We start from the raw sequence: 21,335 nt of genomic DNA on the forward strand, positions 1-21,335 counted from the left end.
ACTGTCTTATATGTCAGCTTGCCTTCCTTAAAAGGAGAGGAAGAATAGCATTGTACTTTCGAATGTTTGTTTGGCACTAGTTGATAAATATTTTTCCTCTAACTGTTCTGTAAAATGCAGGGGAAGGAAAAAGGACAGAATAAAAACTAACTCCCCTTCCAATGCACACCTTTGCAGGAACTAGGTTTCACAGGATCTGACTTTTTTCCCCTGCAGCACATGTTTATGAACAAATAATCTTTATATATAATTGTGTTATTTGAAAGTCAGCTATAATGCAAAACAAATCTGTTTGGCTTATGTAGATAGTGCAAAACATCAAAGTTGTGTTGCTTGGATTGCTGAATGTGCATTCATGTAATTCTCATTTGTGGTCGGTAGAACCATGTAGCCATGCTTGCAAAGTATATGTGAGGAACAAACACTAGGAACTGATGATACAGAAGCTAAAGTAAAGCAAAACTCAGAGATGAAAGAGGGAGACTTAGTTTCCCTACGTGAAACTGAATAGTGGAAGGAGTAAGGTTTCATTGAAATTGTATAAAAACAGCTCATAGGTTTGACATAAAAGGTAGCCCTGCTGTGAAGACACTGTACTGCTTTGAAAGAAATAGATAGGGGTATAATCCCAAGCTTTCCTTTTTGTCTCTTCTGTGTAGAGATCAGGACAAAGAAAAGTGTGTTAATAAGAAGTAAAATACTTTATTTTTTCATCTACAGTAAAAGAAGTGGAAAACAAGCCTTGCAGAACAATGAGGTAATTCTTTCTTCATTAAAATGTTTTTAATAATTTTAAATACTGGGTTTTTTTAAGTCCCATAATTGTAGTTTTATTTTGGAGAGAATGGTGGCTATGGTGCAAATGTGGTTTGAATGATACTTTCAGACTTGCATTGGTGAAATAAATGGAAGAATCGGGATAATCACATGTAGCTGATGTTTGACCAAGTAATGATATATTCTTGACATGTACCATGTGCTTTTTCATCTTTTTGTGCCTTATGAATGTTTAAGGACTAGTGTTGTAAGTTTGGCTGTAAGCATAGCAACAAACAGCTGCCTATAGATTTGGTATGACTTGTATTTGCTTTTTATTTAAAAAAGTATGGAACAAGATGTAGAGTCTGACAATTTCTAACAAGTACTTCAAACTTCTGGTAGGAGGTTTGGCATTTCCCTGGTCTTTTGTGTGTCTGTTAATTCATTTATTTGAAAAGGGTATGTTATAACCCTTTAAGTCAAGTTTTTTGTTTCATGTTCAAATAAAACATGACAGCCCAAAGGACAGAGCCCATGGTTAGAAATATTGGATCATATGATGGTGTGAATAGATAACTATTCCATGTACTTCCGTCTTTGCTGAAAACTGAAGAAAAGGCTTGCACTGGATAAATATAAAGGTGTATACAAGCATCCTATTAGCTTCTAGCCAGATCTTGACTGCACTATCTGCCATAAACACTTGTATTTTGCATAGCTATACCTATCTATAAAAATCTTAACTAGCTTTCTCTTATTCCTACCCATCTTGGATATAATTATACTGAATAAGGAATTAACAGTCTAAGGAAAAAGCCCTTTGGGAAAGAAGACATTGGATTAATTGAAATAAAACACAAGTAGAAATGGGGAAGAGATGGATAGAGAGGAAGAATAGGTTTGGCTCAGACATCAAATATGTCTAGTCAGGTACTCCTAGAAATTTTGCACATCAGACATTGCGTTTGTCTTTTCTATTACAGAAAAGCAATAACGTGTAAGGTCATGCTTCATTAGGCCTGGACAGTAGTCTTTAGTTGTTGGGATTGCTTGGATTTTTTTGTGTAAATAATTTTTAATTAAAATATTTTTATTATCTACCATATAGCATCCTATCTGGCTAGAATTTTTATCCGTAGTTTGTGTTCACATAGTTTTTTAAAAAGGACAGGACTATAGTTGACTTCATCCCATGAAAAACAAGTGTAGGCTTATTCACAGAGCATTCAGAGTATATTTGTGTTTGCTGGGGCTCAGAGCTCACACTTGTTGCCCAGTAAGTGAAGAGATTAAGTTGGGCTCTTTGTGTAAGTTTCTGTGGTTTTAATCATCCTTGGAAATAAAAAAAAATAGAGTGCTTGATAGGATTGTCTCAGTTGATTAATGGTGAATCACAGGCTCCTGTATTTGTCTTCCCTATCCTGTCTCCCTAGTTTTTTCTTTGAGGTTTCCTGTCTGAGTATGTTGTAGTATTACTATAGGCATTGATAACTTATGCTTCACATGAATTTTGGGTAGCAAAGATAGCAGGATTAGGTTGATTAGGCAGGACTTGTTTTAAGTACACATGTATGCCCTTTTAGTCTGTTTTCAGGACTGAATCCTTATGTCACAACTGTGAAAGGAAAGAAGGAAAACAAAGGAAATAGAGAAAAGATACCTGGACCATTAGCTTGTTAAAAAGTATTCAGGTTAGTAGGACAGAAGATAGGGGTATATGGAGTAAACAAATGCAACTGACCCAAATAAAAAGTGTTTGGGTATAGGAGGGTTTTTAAGTCTAGTAGATTTAGTTCACTGGGAATGTGTTGCACTGTTTTTTAGAAGTAAAGGAATAACAAATTCTGGTTTCACTTCAAGCAAGTTTGGGCTGTACAGTCAAGGAGTTTAAACCATTAATGGTCTAGAGAAATGATGGAAGGCATCTTTAGAAGAAACCATCAGCCAGTATTTTTAGAGACAAGCAATGTTAAGAGATGGCACATTGCATTATAACTTGTAATTGGATGTTTTAATGCTGTGCTCTGCATTGTTCGTGTATCACTTAATGTAGATTTGAAATAAGTATTATTTTGTATCATGGCAGCTGCTTCCTATTGCAATTTGATTTAATAGCTTAGTTCTCTTAGAATTTGTTAGCTGTGAGGGCATATGCTCCCAATCTTACATTTCATTTAACTTGCGTAAGCAAGTGTTTAATTGGAGGGAAATATTGCAAATGCTGCAGAAGGAAGGTAGCTGTAAATAACTTGGATAGGGAAAATATCACATCAACATTTAAAGAATACATTACCAAAAAAATAAAAATCTCACTTTTCTTGTTTTGCTTGTTCTATGTGCAGCAGAAAGAGGGAAAGAAGGAGCGAGCAATGGTGGACAGAGTGTTTATTGCAAGAATATGTCGAATCCTGAAAATAATGGTCCCTAGAACACTTTGTAAAGAGGTAAGCATTGCCTGCAGTAACAAATAAAAATGAGTGTTTTTGGAGTCAAGTTGTCTTTCACAATTATACCAGCATTTAAACAAAAGCATATAATTTACTTGAATAGGACTAAATTGTACTACATGTTTTAAAATAGCAACATGGCAATATAAAAATCTGCATGTATGTTCAGTTGTTAGATCGCTGAAGTTGCATTCTGGTTTGAATTACAAGATAAGCCATTTACTGTCAGCTAGTAACTACTGTCTGTGGTGTATCTCTTAAAAGGGCATCCAGGTTTTGCTTGATTTGATGCAAGATAGTACACTTCTCTGTGCAAATGCTTCCTATCTTTAAATAGCATGCTGTTCATCCATAATTTTGCTTTTGTAACTTATATCTAGGCCAACCCTTATTAGAAAGTGAATTTGTCAAAACGTCCGTTAGCATCATTTCAGGAAAGCTATGCAGACTGGAATTTAGCAACATAAAATTGTTTGCCTCAGCGTCTTTCTCATGCTTTCCAGAACACTTAAGTTTTTTTTAAAACAGTGTTAGTTGAGCTCAGAATGTAAGTGATGAACTGTAATAGAACTTCAACACACATCAGGCACAAGGGCAATGAATTCCAATGTACAGAATGTAGAGCAAGCATAGCAGCCAGCTAGCGTGGATGAACAGGGACCTTTGACAGCTCATTCACGAAAAGGAAGTACACAGAAGGTAGAAGCATGGATGGGAATGCCTCTGAGGGTGCTGACAGTGCTGACAAAGCTGGCCTCCATCAACTTGAAAAGGTCATGGCCATCAGAAGAGGTTACTGATAATCCCCAAGAAATCCAAACATCACGCCCATCTTTGAAAACAAGTATACTGGAAGCTACAGGCTAGCTAGCCTCACCATGTTCCTAGTAAGGCTCTGAGTAAATCATCCTGGAAGCTAACTCCAGCCACATGAAGGACAAAAAGGTGATTGCAAACAGCCAACCTGGATTTATGAATGGCAGATCATGCCTTACTAGCCTGATTGCTCTCCATGATGAGATGACTGGCTCTGTGAATAAGGGAAGAACCGAAGATGTTGAATACTTTGATTTTATCAAGGCCTTGAGACTAAGGTCTCCCCTAGTATCTTGGTAACCAGACTCAATTGGCTGGATGAGTGGACAATGAAGTGGATGGAAAACTGGCTGGACTGTTGGGCTTAAAGGTTTTTGGTCAATGGTACAGGGTCTGACTGGTGACTAGTGGCCTTGTTTTGAGTGTGGAGTTAGAGTAGGTGACCTTCAGAAGTCCCTTGCAACCTATATGAACCTATGCTTATGGCAGAAAGGTGTCTCAGAATAGTAGTAACTTCTTCACCCCTGCAATCCTCAATCTTATAGGATGTGTCCAGTGTATGTATCAACCAAATACAGCTTTTAAAAATACAAACTTTCTCCATAAAAATGTAATTGGTATTTTATTAAAAATATTGTATGCTAATGTGTTTCCTGCAAACTAAGCAAATATCATATTAGCTGATGGCAGCAGGGTGGTACTATTCTGCTAGATACGGTTGGAGCCCTTACTAGAGAAGAGGTGAATTTTATCCATTCTTTAACTGTTACACTTTTGGTTTTGTACTAGACAGGTTATTTGCTCCTTATTGCTGTGATGCTGGTAGTCCGCACATATTGTGATATTTGGATGATTCAAAATGGAACAGTCATTGAAAGGTATCTATAATCTTCCTATTTTTAAACATTCTTTCTTGTGTTTAATGGGGAAAGTAGTCTGTCAGAACACATATTCAGACATTTTATAGCTTGCTTATTCATATAAAACAGTTGGAAAACTGGTATAGTTGCAATTTTGGGGGAGTATCCGTGGTATATTTTTTTTTAAAGAAAAATAAAAATTAATCAACTGTTTTTCTGCTGTTGGACACAATTTTATTTGTTTAACCAAAATTTACTTATTAAAAGATTTTCAGTTATTTTGGTCACATTTTGTACACCAAAGACTCTAAATCTTATGTTGAACTGAATATCCAAGAGGGCACTTCAGAATAGTGGCGTAGTGGTTCTATGTCATAGACTCAGACATGTTGTGTGGATAGTATGACTGTTACTTCTTCCTGCTGAGCTGTTTGCTCTTTAGATTGATAAACACAATGCTTTTGGTCTTACCGTTTTAGAAAGTGTTTTCTAGACCTCTGATTATTCTTGTTGCTCTTCTTGCTAATTGAAGCAAGTCAGAATTTGTCTTGAAGTTTGAATTTAAAGTGATATTGTATTTCAGGAGAGATTTTCAGTGCTTTGTTGAATAGGACTGGTTTGTTTCTCTCTTGTGAGAATCTATGAAAGCAAAGAAGGAAAGGAACTTGTATTCTGTGACCATGAATTTCTGAGCCCTTAATGCAGGCAGTTACTGCAGGAGCAGAAGGGAGATAATTGTTTAGTCTGTCACTTAGCACTTAACTTACAGAAGTCTGTCATACTTGATCCTACAGCTGATAATACAGATTTCCACAATGATTTTTTTTTCCCTCTGTGTGGTCCACTGAGAATTTATCTACTTAAAACATGCTAGCTTATACTTTCTTGTTTCTCTTGTAACTAACTCTTCGCTGATGGTTGTTTACAGTGCTATCATTGGCCGCAGCAGAAAAGATTTCAAGAAATACTTGTTCAACTTCATCGCTGCAATGCCTGCTGTAAGTGCTTTTCTTGTGCTGGCCTTTCAGCAGAACATATTTAAAATGTAAATTAAGAATTTGAGGAAAATATCTCAAATTGGTGTCTTAAAACCCATGGAAACTAGTTGTCTTACATGCAGGTCTGTATCAAGATGCATTTCATTTTCTGGCTTCAGTGTGTGGGAGACTTTATCAGCATGTTTCCTTATTGATTGCAGCTATTTTTCTGACAGATATGTTTAGGTTTTCAGGTTGGTTTTCTTGATGGCAGTTTTGACTGATAGCTTAACGTGCCATCTGTAATACTGCATAATAACATCTTATGGACTGGATGATGTTTCAACATTGTAGGTTTGGGATTCTTTTGACACCATTGAAGATGAAGATTTCTTTTTAGCCTTTAATTTTTGTATTTCTTACAGCTGCCTCTGAGATTCGTTACGGTTTTTCCTGCCCTTTAACTTCTCTTCAGCTTGTCAACGTCTCTGACCTGCACCAGACAGAAATAATTGTTACTACCTAATAGATAATGTGGCTGGTTTACAATAGATTTAAAAACTAATTGATAAATTTAAGGTAGTGATTGTCGAATGGTGGCTCTTTTCTAGAGCTTATCAGTAGAGCTGAAGATATGCGATGTGAAGGTAGTTTTAATCTTTTGATGTGGTGAGATCCACTGGGAACTGGAGTTGTCAAAAATGTAGACAAAACCTAATCAGTGATCCTGCAGACACTATATGGTTAGTCTTAGATGTGTTAATAATATTATTGACTTCAAGGGGAGAATTCACCTGCTCTAAAGTGTTTGCACAATTTGTGCTGCAAACTGATCTAAGTATATTAAATCTCATCAGCTAAATATTGAAATGCTATCTCTTATTTTAGATCTCTTTAGTGAATAACTTCCTGAAGTATGGTCTAAATGAATTGAAACTCTGCTTCCGCGTAAGACTTACCAGATACCTCTATGAGGAATATCTTAAGTAAGTAACACCTTGTTAATCTCTGAAGGTTTTAAAAACTAAATTGATTAAAATCAAACCAAATAATTTTAAGTACATAGTAAGAAGGTAGCAAGGTGCTTAATAGGTTAGGTTTACTGTTTAGAAAAGGCTTTTGGTTGCAATTAACTTGCAGTTAAGGATGAGTGGCTTATCTAGGTTGTATATGGCACAGATACAAAGACAGCAAAGTTGGCTGAACTGGGGGCAGGGGGAACTGCACTGTACTGCTTCTGTTACTGGGTCAGCTTCCAAAGCACTTCAGTTGCTTTCATATAGTGCTCATAATCCTGCAGACTGAATTGGATGCATGAACTTGATTAGCTGCTTATGTCCTCCTGCACTGAATTTTGGTTGTCAGGTCTGCTGATGCAGAGTTTGTGAGGGTTTTCTAACTCTAAGTGCAGCAGCAGTTCATAGAGCAGCATGGGCCTCAGCTTCAACTAAGACATCCTAGAGCCCAAACAGTTCTACAGGATTTAATGTGGATCTGGTCAGGCAGAAACACAAGCTATGTTGACTCCATACAGTCATTTAATGTTTGCACTACTTTCCATCTCAATTGTCAGAAGCAGGGGGGTTCCAATTATTGAGATCTCAGGTAGTGAATTTTTTCTGCCACTTAGCTATTGTTTTGTTTCAGAGCTTATACATACTACAAAATGGGAAATCTGGACAACAGAATAGCTAATCCAGATCAACTCCTCACACAGGATGTGGAAAAATTCTGTAACAGTGTAGTGGACCTGTACTCAAACCTCAGCAAGGTAAGTCTTTTCAGAGGTAACTTTGAGTAATAGCTGTGGATGTTTAGGATGTGGTGTCAGAGCTCAAAACAGTTGCTTGCATTTATATGTGTATTGCTTGGAGTATGGTGCTAAAAAAAAATTGTTTATGATATTATATAATTTCACACTCCCTGTGGTTTCCATGACCTCTGCTAAAGCACTGTTGTGGGTTGTTATAATTTGTGTTCCATTTTCCTTTAAAGAACTTATTGCATTCTTTTGCAGTTGAACTGTGATGAGTATGCTTTCTCAGCTGGTTAGGTTTCAGAAGAAAACCAAGGGCTAGCTTTTAGTTCCATATTAATATTTTTGGGGGTAGGGAGGTGTGGTTGAATAAGCATTTCCCCTGTTTCTGGTGTAAATTTTAGGGGGTTTAGGTAATGAAGTAGAATACTGTTGAAATTTTTAGACTAAATTTTTTTCATGTTATGTTGTTTATACAAGCGGAAGTATAAAGCAAAACGCGAGTTGATGTGTTCAAAAACTTCTGGCTACAAAACCTGTAGTTCAGCTGCTCTAGCTTTGAGACAGAGTGCATAGAACAGGATACTTGCAAATTGGAATATTGCTTCTATCAGGTATATAGCCAACTATATAGCATTATCCTTTTGCTCATTATTTCTCACAATTACTTCAGTTAAGTAATCATGGGGTCTAGTCCAACTTTGCTTAGTGAGCAGAGTGTTATTACAGACCTAAAACAGTGAAGTACTTTTTTATATGGTATGTACTTTATTGGAAGATCATGATGGTTTTATGTTCAATTCTTGAGGGAATGTTTTCAGGAAAATGTCGTGTGGCTGAGATTCCTTTTTGTTTTAGCATTCAGTTTGTATGATAGGTTAACCAGTGTTGTGCTTTTAATGCAGTCCTATAACTGTTCTTGGGGTGGTTTCTAGACCATTTTATTTGTTTTATATTGGTGTTCTAATGCTTTTTTTTCTATGCTTCTCTTGCAGCCCTTCTTGGATATAGTTTTGTACATCTTCAAGCTAACAAGTGCAATAGGAGCTCAGGTAAACTATAAGCAAATTTTCCCTTCTTCGGTTATAGCCTTGTACCTGTTTGCAGTCTGAGGAAGACTCTAGATGTTAATTATAGATTCATCCATTATTTGAAGGAATATACTGAAAATATGCTTTTACACTAAATGCTTTGTATGCTTTAGTACCCTTTATCTTGAGGCAAGCAAAATAAAAACCAGAATTTGCAGGCATTCAATGATTTGAAGAAACAAGACAGTTTTTTATTCTAGCAGTTACTTGGGAATCCCATTTAGTACAGTACCCTTCTGGCTGCTTGTATCTTGCATGACTTCCATTTAAGGGAGAAAATAAGTTTTCTTTTTCTTTGCAGCCTCTATAAAGGGGAGCCATTCCTTGCATTGAGCTGTGTGACCATTATATTCCCTCCCAATAAGCTGAATCATTTCAGAAATAATTCTTCAGCTTAGTAAAATGATTCATTGTCAAAAATGTTCAGAATTTGACAAGAAGTAGTTCTGGGACCCATGATATAGATTTTGTCAAAACAGACTGCAGTAAGGCTTGGCTGAACCTAGGTAGTTTTTCCAGTCTCAGACATCTTTGCGTTGCTTTCTGTAATACTTAGTTATTACAGGCAGTTTATGCCAAATTCAGTTTATGCCTTTGGTTTTATGCCATGCTACACTTCAGTAATATTTAAGCATGCTATTTGGCAGCCCTGGTTTGTTGAAGCTTAGGATCCAGAAGAATAAGAGATCCCTACCAGGACTGCTTAAGAGAAGCAGGAAATGTGTTGGGAGATATATGGATTAAAGAAGGGAATGGGACTTGAAATATTGACTGCGATGACAATGTAGCAAATAGAGAGGAAAAGTAGTAAGTAGAAATGAAGGAGAGGAAATGAGAAAGGACCAGGAAATTATTAATGAAATAAGCTGGGACAGTAGGACACAGATTGCACTGAGTGATGATAAAAACTTGAGTAGAAGACTGGAATGGGAAGGGCATCTGGGGACAGAGAATTAGTGAAATTAGTAAAACAGTGTCTACAATGCAAAAGAAAGGAACATGATGGGAATTGTAAGAGTAGTTGAATTGGTAACATAGACAAATGGGAGGTGAGAATCATGGGGTTTATGCTTTCTGGGCATTTTGGATACAGATGTTGCAATTTGAGACCATCTAAATGGTAAGTTTTTATTCTTTTTTGATTCACAGGGTCCAGCTAGCATGATGGCATACTTGGTCATTTCGGGGTTTTTCCTTACACGTTTAAGGAGACCAATTGGCAAGATGACTATTATAGAACAAAAATATGAAGGGGAGTACAGATATGTCAACTCACGGCTTATTACAAACAGGTATAGATTTACTCGGATGGCAAGATGTAAGTGACAAAGTAGTACTGTGGTGTAAATGGAAGCTGTATGTTAAAACATATTTGGAAAGTCTGATGCTGTCAGTTCTGAGCAAAGCGTTTGCATCTTTATGCAGATTATTATTAAATAATTTGTATGTGCATTATATTCCTAATTCAAAAGACAAACTGGAGCTGGGAGTATAATAAGCTCATGTTCTATTGTGAAAAAGTACCAACTCTTATTTCATAAAGTAACTGAAAGAGCTATATTCCTGTGTTTTATGGCTGACTTTCAAAGACTGTCTAACAAAATTAAGTTGCTTTCTTTGTGGGTTTGTTGTTTTTTTTAGTGAAGAAATTGCTTTTTATAATGGAAACCTGAGAGAAAAACAGACTATTCACAAAACCTTCCGTAAACTAGTAAGACTTCTTTTATCTTTTAAAACATTTTAAGCAAAACTTCAATTAATTTTATCATGGTGATTTTTGACATATATTAATATAAATGGAATTATAGTGGCTTGGTGTCTATGCTGCTACAGTCATTAGATTGAAAAATAAATCAGTAGGCTATAAGCAGAACACAAGTTTCTGATAGAATGGTCTTTCTTTTGCCACTTACCTCCTTTTTACCCACCACAATTACTGTTCTCTTACTGCTTAGTTTCAGGTGTAGGTTGTTTTGATCTAGAGTGCAAGTCTTTGCCAGCAGGGACACTTGTGCAGTGCTTGTCACAGTTATAGGCATGTTGAGGTATCTGTGACTTGCTAAAAAATAACTGTTTGGAATCAAACATCTGTAAAATAATAAAAGATAGTAAACCAGGTACTGATAGTAGTTTGACTTTTTTTTTTCCCCTGTAACTTACCAGGTGGAACACTTGCATAATTTCATCTTGTTCCGGTTCTCTATGGGTTTCATTGATACTATCATTGCCAAATGTAAGTGTTTGTCCAGTGCTAATGGATTGCTGTAAATAACAAAGTGCTAAACTTTTAAAAAGAGAATGTTTTCTTATTGCTTCAATGAATGCATAGCTTAATATTTACTCTCAAACTGCAGACCTTGCCACTGTGGTTGGTTACCTGGTTGTTAGTCGTCCATTTTTGAACCTGGCTGATCCTCGTCATCAGAATAGTACTCATGCAGAACTTTTGGAGGTAAATAGAACAGAATTAAAACAATTTCCTGAATTTAAATTTTGTTAGTCCACATAAAGAAACTTTCTTCTACTGTAGGATTACTACCAAAGTGGAAGAATGTTACTGAGAATGTCTCAAGCTTTGGGCAGAATAGTCCTAGCAGGCCGTGAAATGACAAGATTGGCTGGGTAAGCTTAATAGTAGTTGTGTAAAATAATATTTTGTAAAATTATGTTGTTGTTTCTCAAACTCATTTTAATTCTACAGTCAGTTTCTTAAAATGAGATATCTGCTTTGTTCATTGCAGCACCCTAAAAAATCTAGAAATTAAAAACATTTTATGCTGAAAACTTATCTGAAGACGTGCTACTTATGTCCACTAGTAATTTCATATCTGAATAGTAACAGCATACAGTTTGAATGTTTAATTGAAAAGACATTGTCAAATGCTCATAAATCAGTTATGTATTGATTATTTATCTAACTGGGGTTTTTTTGGGTTTTTTACATTTTAAGAAGAAAAGTTATCAAATGTTTGGTTATTACAGGAAAAGGTTCTTGTAAATATTGTGAATATTGGACCACCTTAGTGCAACTCTAAAATGTAAACATTTGTTTCTATGCTGGGTTGAATAGCTTTGTCATTTTGACAGTTTAAGAGTGCTCATTAGAGTGTCTATGGATTTCTAAAACTTCTAAAGATTAATTACTTACAGCTTGGTTTTTGGTTTTGTTTGTTTTTTTAGTTTCACAGCTCGAATTACAGAATTAATGCAGGTTCTGAAGGACTTGAATAGTGGCAAATATCAGCGTACTATGGTATCACAAGAAAAAGGTAGATGTGACATAATATGTAATATGTGCATCTCTGTGTAGTGTTCCACTCTCTAATACTTTTTTCTTAATTTAAGATGCAGATAAAAAGCAAGTTTTGCCTTTGATACCTGGATCTGGAGAAATTATCAATGCTGATAACCTTATCAAGTAGGTTTACAAAGTTTCCACAACTTCAGTACTTTTAACGTAGTCTGGCTTTTAAATCTTTTCCCCTACCACTATTAATATATGTTTTAATACACACTATTACAGTATGCAATTCCTGTTGTACTATAGCTTATTTACAAATAATTCCACCTCACTCCCACTCAGCATTTCTATTCTGTAAGTCAATCCTTGTCATCTCATGTTAGCAAAAGACATAATATGCTGTCTAGATTTAGCCTTTTTGGTAACATTTCCTGCTGTTGTTTGGAATATGACTTCCCAGACCATTTTGTTGACACTTTATCAAATTTCTTAGAAGTCCATTGGTTACAGATTCTATTCCATTATATAATTCAGTTGTAAAAATCAGGGGCAAGTTTGTATTCAGTTTCAAAATATTTGCTTGTATTTTCTGTATGCTCAGACAATTCGTTGATGTACTCAAGCAGCAATCAATTCCTCCATTCTTTGCAGTCTGAGGAACATAGTATTGACATAGTAGTACTACTTAAAGTTATATAGTAAAGCTAGTTAAGAGATTAAATAGCCTCAATCTGGTCACTGTGGAAAGCAGATAGTGCAGTAGAGGGGAAAGAGGGGAGGAAGAGAGAGCTATTTTTATTATTTTGTTTAAAAAGAAAAAAAAGCAAGGGGCACATGAGCAGAGAAGTCATTCATTGTGTATCTTAGAACTAATGGAATACACTTCCACTAGCAGGTTTAAAATTAAGTGCATCTTTAAATGTAGGTTTATATCCACAAGATGTTTTGGAGACCAAAGGCTTAGAAGGATTCAGAAAAACAAATACATGAAGGAAAAAAATAAAATCTGTACATGTTTGTTAAATGCTAAAGTATCACTTTGGGTTCAAGAACTTTCTTAGCTGTTAATAGTTAGAAGCTGGGGCAGTGTACTGAATGAAGTACTGCTGAAGTCTTGCCGTATTCCTTAAATCTCTGAGTAAGCATGCGTTATTAGCTGCTTTTAGGCAACTGCTTTTTTTTTTTTTTTTAATCTTGCAATACAAATAGGTTTGATCATGTTCCGTTGGTGACACCAAATGGAGATGTTTTGATTCAAGACCTTAACTTTGAGGTAAGTTGTTTGGTTGGGGTTTTTTAATATCATAGAAAATTATATTCATATAAAATTTGAAAGTGAAGATAATAATTTCATAGGTAATCTGATTTATAAAAGAAAGTGCAAACAAAAATGGAGAGGTGCTTATATGGTATTCTTAAATCTGAACAAAATTAATCATGTTAGTTTAAAAAAACAAAAAGGCAATAAGCTATTTTCCCAGAAAATGTTCATATTGTTACAAGTGTGTTTTCTTCCGGCTGCAGTTGGTGCTAAATTAGTTGGGGAAAAAAATAAATTATTGGTGGAAATTACTCATTTTCATGTCAAAGTACTATGTACAAGCCTACAAGAATACCAGCTTGTCTTATTGTTTGTAGAAGCTTTCAACAATACTTTTTTACTACCCTTTTAATGCATTGGCTTTGCGTTTTTAGGTTCGATCTGGTGCAAATGTACTGATTTGTGGGCCAAATGGGTGTGGGAAGAGCTCACTTTTTCGTGTTCTTGGTGAGGTAAGGGAACTTTTTAAAATAAACGGGGGACAATCCAAAGCACTGTTCTAACTGGACTTTTTTGGTCAAGTTTAAACCTTTTTCGTGTTGCAGTTGTGGCCTTTGTTTGGTGGGCGTTTAACAAAACCTGTAAGAGGAAAGTTGTTCTATGTTCCCCAGGTGAGACAAAGTACTTTAACTGGCAATAGTGATCTCATTATTCCTGTTTTGACTATGTTTAGAAATATTTAACATAGTTTTTTGTTTCTAACTGTATCTCAGAGACCATATATGACTCTTGGAACACTCAGAGACCAAGTTATATATCCAGATACTTTAGAAGATCAGAGGAAGAAAGGGATTTCTGATCAGGTAATGATAATTAGTTCATTAACCTTTTATCTTGCTTAAGATGAGTAATGCTTCAGATTTAAAAATACTGAAACTGCTATTAAAAACACTGCATTTAGTTTGTTTTTAATATTTGTCAGGGTTGATAGTACAGCAGTACAATAGTGTAACGCTTTATAATATTTTTCAATCTTTTCTTTAAGTTCATTTAAGCTCTGTTTGTCATTCTTGTTTCAATGAAAGGTGCTGAAGGAGTACTTGGATAATGTTCAGCTGGGTCAAATCTTGGAACGTGAAGGAGGCTGGGATAGTGTTCAGGATTGGATGGATGTACTCAGTGGAGGAGAAAAACAGAGAATGGCAGTATGTCTTAAAAGCATAAGTACTTAACAAATACAGGACATGGGTTGAAAATGTAATCTGAATTGTAAGCGGTTTTTGTTTACTAAATATTAATATTTTACTTAAACCCCCAAAATGTGAAATACCTGAGTACTGAGAAAACAACCTAAAATAGTGTTTATTGTACTCAAAATTTAATAGGAAATGTTGACCTTTTACCATACCTTACACTTTGATTATATAAGCAGAAGTTCTAAAATAATTTTTTTGCCCCACCCCCCAAAAGTAAAGATAACATATAGCTTTTGGATTTTCAGGCTTCAGTGGGTGACAACTTAAAAGAAATTCCCTTGCCACAGTAAATATTTGGACACTAATTCTTAGTTTAACTTCTAACACTGCATTATTGGTTGTAGTTTTATATCCACAGTAGCTTTTTGGTTTGTGTTCCAGATGGCAAGGTTATTCTATCATAAGCCCCAGTTTGCAATTCTGGATGAGTGCACCAGTGCTGTTAGCGTTGATGTAGAAGGCTACATTTACAGCCACTGTCGAAAGGTAAGCTCTTTGTTTCTGGAGTTATATCTCTGTGTGTTAAGAGGAAACTTAAAATGATACAAGGTGCAATCTTACTTATGCCTAGTGCAGATTGAAAATTAAAAAAAAAAAGCTTAGAAGGGCATGCAATGACCCTTTTGCACACTAGAATTCAATAATCAATAATTGTTTTGTAGTCTTAGGACAATTTAGATGTACGTGTGGCCTCTATATCAGAGAACTCTTACTAACTGCTAAGTAACCTCACTTTTCCAGATAAACTCTTAGAATGTCAAGTGAAGATCAAATAATCTAAAACTTTAGACTTTGTTGTTTGAGAGGTTTCTTTTGGCCAGGGCAACAGAAGTGAAAGGCTGGAAGTTAACATTTGCATCTATTTTGAGATATGAAAAGACAAGCACTCTAGGAAAACATGATAATATTAAATATAGTATTATTTTTTCCTTTCCCTCTTATATTCACCATTTCAGATTCTACATAGTGCCATGTGAAATATCAGTAAGATTCAATTTCACACCCCTAGCCTGGGAAAGAATAGGCTTGAAATAACATTAATTATTGAGTAGCAGTTTTCTCAGAATGGTAATGGAGCAAAGCTGTGCATCCACTAAAATATCTGCTTGAACCTTGAAGTGGGAACTTAAGGAGCCTTATGTAGTAGTAAATTGACACTAGAGGAGGACTGTGCAGAAGAACAGATGTTATCTCTTGAACTAATTTTACCACATTAATATCAATACCCTGACAATTTTCTAAGTCTGTTTTGCATAATTTGTATGTTTGTTTTAGAGTTAACTGTTGCCAAGTGCTAATGCATATTACTGAAAAATAGAATTCCTGGTTAAGCTGTCCTTGCAGAAGGAAAAAAATGTTACCCTGTTTTATCAGACCCATTTTGTCCAGGTGCTACTGTTAGGGATGCATAATTAACTGAGTTGCAAGGAAACAAAGGTAGATTATTCACCTTTAAATTATCACTTTAAGTTTATAATTCATTAATAGCTTTTGTGATTTTGGGTTTTTTGCTGTTAAAGTAGACTTCTTTTAATCACTAGGTTTGTTGTTTTACCTGCTTGCTACCTTACCTGCTTTGCCCAGTTCATTCTACATTTTGCCAGATCACTAAGAGCAAAAGAATGGTGAAATCAGTTAAAAAAGATAAACTCCTCCTGCTTTTTTTTAACTGCAAAATGTTGTATTAGGATTACATATGTATACTGTTAATAAAGTCTCGAAGTTTGTGTTTGTGAATTTAACCTCTTCAGCTGATACCATGCTGAAAAATAAACACCTAAGCCATGAGAAAAATTAACTGCTTTGTTGTGTGCATTTTTCTTCATGTAGGTTGGCATCACTCTCTTCACTGTCTCCCACAGAAAGTCACTCTGGAAACATCATGATGTATGTATTCTTTGCTTTTGCTAAGGATATCTGTAGATGGTAGGGGTTTTGTTGTTTGACTTTCTATTAAATTGACTTTACAATTCAAGATGTTCTCATTTTACATCCTAACAGGTCATGTTCTGTTTTTTTTAAAAAGGCTTTACTTTCATAATCCAGTTGCACTATCTGAAATATTCTTACGTTTCTAGTTATGAAGGGAAAAGTAACCAAAAATCTGTAAACATATCTGTAAAAGTAGCCTCAAAAATATGTAAGGTTAAGTCTTCTTTCTTAACCTCAAAAACCCCTCTTGAACCAGAATCCAGTAAACAGCATGGACTTTTTGTTTTCAAGATACCTAATATATCTATGCATTAAAAAAGTTCATTCCTAATACATGGACTTCTTTTCTTCCAAGCTAAGATTTTACTATTGTTATTACTTTTTATGCAGACAGACTCTGTGTGTGTGAAAAATACTGAATTAACACACAGGGATGAATGTGTAGTTTAAGTATATTCTTACAAAACTGAAGATAGCAGTGTTAAGTCTAGGTGTGGCCATTAGCAGACTGATGGATGATATGGGGGGGGGGAAGGTTTAACTTTTTTCCAGAGACAAGTGAATTTATTGCAACATGAGGTGGGAGAAGCTTACTATCTGGCTAGCTGAGTTTAAGATTTTGCATTAAAACTACTTCAAAATATAATTTTAGGCATTTATAGACGTGGTAATTTTCAGGTGATTGATAACGTCTGTTCTTTTATTTCAGTTTTATTTGCATATGGATGGCAGAGGAAACTACGAGTTCAAGAAAATAACTGAAGACACAGTTGAATTTGGATCTTAGTCATGAACTGAACTGCTACAGAGACTGATGATTACAGGAAGTGTGTAGAATGGCAGACATTGTACAGTAAAACTACTCAGCTTGTTTTTTAAACAAATTAACTAGGATAACCCAAAACAAGCTGTTAAGCATTAACTATTATGTAGGATATTGCTAATTGTGTATATGTTGGTTTAATTATTGATATGTACTAAGAATGTCCTTATTCTTGTGGTTTAAAAACCTGCCTAAATTAAATTGGGCTTAAATCAGTGTAACCTGATTCATCCTGGGATGCAAACAATTTGAAATCAGCTGATTTGACTTTTGTAGACCTTCTTTCCCTTCAAGGAAAAGCCCTGTTAAAATTAGGGTTGCTACCTCTCTTGTTCCTGCAAAGCAGTCTTGGATTTTTGCTCGTTCTATGCATATTTCTGAGTTATCTCACATGGTGCAGGACATTCTCCCATCTTCAGATCTGTGCCCTGTTAAATGAAAGAGCCTTTTCCTTGACTAAGCCTTGTGATGTAGCCAATACACCCTTGCTGATAAAGAATGGACTGAACCTAAAAGACAAAACTAATTCCTTCTGGTAAAAATATTAAGCTTGTTCTTTGCTGGGTTTTGGGTTCTCTTTAACATCTGTCTGTCCATGCAATTCTCTTTGCTGCTCAGCAATCCTATTCTCTCCCAATTTAGCAAGAGCTTCATCCATCCCACACCCCAGCTACCCTTTTTCAGTCAGAGAAGTACTATGGTAATGAACAGTTGAGAGGAGGTTGAGGGAGGAAAGGACTAACAAAAAAAAAAAAAAAAGGAAAAGAAAAGTGATGTTCTTTGTATCAAACAATCTTGTGCATGTTTTCAGCTCTGAAGAAATTAATGGGTCCCACAAGTAGAAACAGAGAAAAGAATGTGGATCCAATCATTCTTCTCTTGAAATCAGTAGGGGTTAGAATGGGCCCAAAAATCTGTGAAATAGCAGACTGTTATCTGTGCCGTGTGTGTTCAGTCCTGTAATACAGCAGTTGCTTTTTCCAAGTTTGTCCTTTTCTCCCTCTTCAAAAAAAATCAGATCTCCTCATGGTTTTAGCTGCCCTTCAGATCTGAGTTTGAACGCAAGTGGTAATGGTAGTTCTGTTTGGTCTTCCAGGCTGTGAAGCCTAAAATGATGCTTTCGTCCTTTGCATTTATTCTGTCATTTGCCATGATGTTTCTTGATTTCTGATACAAATTATTCACCAGTGATTCTCGCTGTTGTCTAAGGATCTCTAGTCCCCGCTGGTTTTCTTATTCCAGCTGCCAAATCCCCTTGAAGAAACTGAACTCTTTAAATAGTTTACTGTAACCATTTTTTCCATGCAGATGATTACTGTGGTTGCTGTGTGACTTTGTCAAACATAAATGCAGCAAGGTGATTTTTGCGATCAGGGAATAGGAAGGTATAATTCAAACTGAATCGGTGTTTGGTCTTTAAAACAATAATTTACAATACCTGTTCTACAGTGAAGGTCTGATAGTTTTTTAGTGTTCCATATAAGATACAATACAGGAATGCACTACATGAAGGCATGCATAAAATATGCAATAAATCTGTTCTTTTGCGTCTTTTGTCAAGGGTTTAGATTATAAACAAACCCAACTTTTTATAAAATTGGTATGTAGTTTGATGCACTGCTGTCTCTTAATTTTTACCCAATTTGATTAGTCATCATCTTTCATGTTGAAATTGCTACCTGATAATATTTTTCCTTTTATCATAGTACTTGCCCATACCTGTCAGTGCTACTCTTCTCTCGTAGTACTCAAATGCAAACAGCTATCCTGGTATAAGAATCTAGTGACCCCAGTGGGTTCATAGTATGAAGCATCAATGAAAATCAAGAAAGGCTCTCTGAAGTGTGGCATATTGAAGAGAATAAAGTACCAGAATAAATTTTTGTGCTTGGTCCACAAGAAGGCAAATAGATATCTCATTTACTAATTTTTTTCTGTTCATTCAGATTCTCACATCAGCCATAACGTAACAGGTAGAAGCATGCTGTATGTGAGGTGGTAGTCTTTTTTTAAATTGTAACCATGAAAATAGGGATGCCAGATAGTTTGTTGTGTGGGTTTTTGGGTTTGGTGGGGGTTTTTTTGTGGGTGGGTGTTTTGTTGTTTTTTTTTTGTGAAAGTTCTCAGCACAAATGTGACTTCTTCTCTTGGAAGGAGTGTTTTAATAGCCTTTTAGAGACACAAAGAAAAATAAAAATCTCTAAAATGAGGAAGTTGCTATTATCTTTGTGACTACGGCGGACTTTGCAGTGGAGTAGTGAACTTGGCATACTTTAATGTATTTTTAACACTGACACGCAAAACCACACGCAACACACTTATATAGCACCCCAGCAGCCAATCCCAAGATACTTTACAATTCAATTGGTTAATAACCAAATTTTATGTAATCTCAGACTTATTTTACAAACTAAAAAGAAAAAGAAATTAAAAATCCCACTCCATAACCAAGGAGGAATAGGTTTGCCTTTAGATGCCGTGAAGTTCGTTGAAACTGAGAATGCTAGTTATCTCCTTAGGGCCAGGACTTAGTGTTTCTAAATATACTGGAAGGAAAGAAAAATACTCTTCTGGTCTTGATTGTAAGAGAGGCTTATAAAGAAAGTATAAAAAAGAATGATGTTTTAGAATTATATTCTTAAAAGGCCTTACATTAAAGTATTTTGAGATAGACTTGGTTTAATGAAAGATTGTAAAAAAATCTAATGAAAATGATCCAAGTCTCAGTTCTGTTGCAGAATTGCACTGTGATACTGTATTTTAGCTGTTATGTCTTTTTAATAGCACAAGTTGGAAATTTGTAAATTGGAATTCTGAACTATCTTAGTAAGAGAAAGTACTGATGAATATTTTTCAGTCTCCAACTGTTGGTGCTTTGAAGATGGTACTGGTAATAGTCAGATGGCTGCATTTCAACAGTGGTGGGAAACATTCCTGTATGTAAATACTGTAAAGTGTTTTGGAGGGGGAAATGGCGCTATATAAATGTAAGACATTAAGTGCCTCTGAAATAATAATAAATCTAAAGATAAAATATATCTAGGCTTTCTGTGTTTCTTGATTAGGAATTTTGTAACAATACAGTGAATGCCTACTCAACAAATCTCAAGTTACTTCATGAGCCGATTGACTTGTGTTCAGCTTATAAAGTTAGTAGTACTGTCTGAAATTCACCCTGGAATCAGCCAGATGATGCCATCCAGTTGTAGGCTTAACAGAAAGCATGAGCTCAGTACTTGAAGATATCTACTTAGAGCAATTGGATTATAGGTGCATTAATCTGTTTTAGGTCTGCACTGATTCTGACTTCTCTCTTCTTTGTCTGCTGGCTACTTCTTTTTGCTTCAAGTTTATTGATTTTTAGAAGGGTGTGGGCCTGAATAAGGTTAACATAATATCAGTACTTAATGTGGTAATTCTTTTGAGTGCTCCTTTGTCTTTCTACTTTGAGGAAAATAGGATAATCACTCTCCACCTTTATTGTATTTGTGATTTTTAAGGTTTTTCTTTTGTTGTGGTAGACATACCAGCTATCAGGATACTTGAAACTCAGTAGTGTGAGAGTGAAACCAAGATATGCTTGAATGAACTGATTTTAAGTGTCTTCTCTTGTGATCAGTGTTTTCTAATGCTAATTAGTACTAATTTTTCCTTAGCTGAGATCATTTGTGCAACAAGTGTGTTGTGTAGCATTCTTAAAGGGTGGAGCTCCCTTTGAAAGGAAATTCCTCAACCAAGGATGCAGTCTAAAAATCTAAGTGTCATTCAACTTAGCTGATGAGCTGCATAGCAAAAAGGAACTTCCTTGTATGGATGGGATGTTTAATACTTAAATTTAATATTTAGAGTAGTATGAAGTCTGCTACTTGTTCAACTTTGGGCTCTCAGCTACCCAGTTAATTCCAAATGCTTGTTTTGTATGCAAAAACACTTTTAATTTTTCCTTATGTAGAGGGGAAAACATCAGTTCCTGGAACAGTAGTACTGAAACCATGGAGAAACAAATTCAAACTCCTTTTCAAGGATCAATCCACCCTCTTTTGAGGATGCTCGGTAGCTTTGGTCCAGTATTTCTGAATGTTTACTAAAGCTCCAGACAGCTATGCCCTCTCAGCA

The 21,335-nt window shown here is 35.5% G+C and overlaps 1 protein-coding gene across 1 annotated transcript; it reads left to right on the top strand.

Annotated features, from left to right (window-relative positions):
• Positions 1 to 684: 684 nt before the first annotated feature.
• Positions 685 to 18,001, top strand: ABCD3 (ATP-binding cassette, sub-family D (ALD), member 3). The gene is made up of 22 exons (XM_010582662.1): positions 685 to 757; positions 3,102 to 3,203; positions 4,812 to 4,900; positions 5,811 to 5,880; positions 6,748 to 6,845; positions 7,507 to 7,630; positions 8,611 to 8,667; positions 9,856 to 9,998; positions 10,348 to 10,417; positions 10,870 to 10,939; positions 11,061 to 11,158; positions 11,237 to 11,328; positions 11,887 to 11,975; positions 12,052 to 12,124; positions 13,157 to 13,220; positions 13,643 to 13,720; positions 13,814 to 13,879; positions 13,982 to 14,071; positions 14,294 to 14,413; positions 14,846 to 14,950; positions 16,295 to 16,351; positions 17,106 to 18,001. The coding sequence occupies exons 2-22, from the start codon at positions 3,129 to 3,131 to the stop codon at positions 17,181 to 17,183; spliced, it is 1,806 nt and encodes a 601-aa protein (XP_010580964.1). The 5' UTR covers positions 685 to 757; positions 3,102 to 3,128; the 3' UTR covers positions 17,184 to 18,001.
• Positions 18,002 to 21,335: the final 3,334 nt, after the last annotated feature.

This window comes from Haliaeetus leucocephalus, unplaced genomic scaffold, assembly GCF_000737465.1.
Source record: "Haliaeetus leucocephalus isolate CR32 unplaced genomic scaffold, Haliaeetus_leucocephalus-4.0 Scaffold848, whole genome shotgun sequence".
In the NCBI taxonomy this organism is placed as follows: Eukaryota; Metazoa; Chordata; class Aves; order Accipitriformes; family Accipitridae; genus Haliaeetus; species Haliaeetus leucocephalus.

Bases quoted from the DNA above. Each gene is read 5' to 3' on its own strand.
- ABCD3 (XM_010582662.1), top strand. From the start codon at position 3,129: ATGGTGGACAGAGTGTTTATTGCAAGAATATGTCGAATCCTGAAAATA. The intron at 6,846-7,506 runs GTAAGTAACACC...GTTTTGTTTCAG, and splicing joins CTCTATGAGGAATATCTTAA to AGCTTATACATACTACAAAA. The intron at 10,418-10,869 runs GTAAGACTTCTT...GTAACTTACCAG, and splicing joins ACAAAACCTTCCGTAAACTA to GTGGAACACTTGCATAATTT.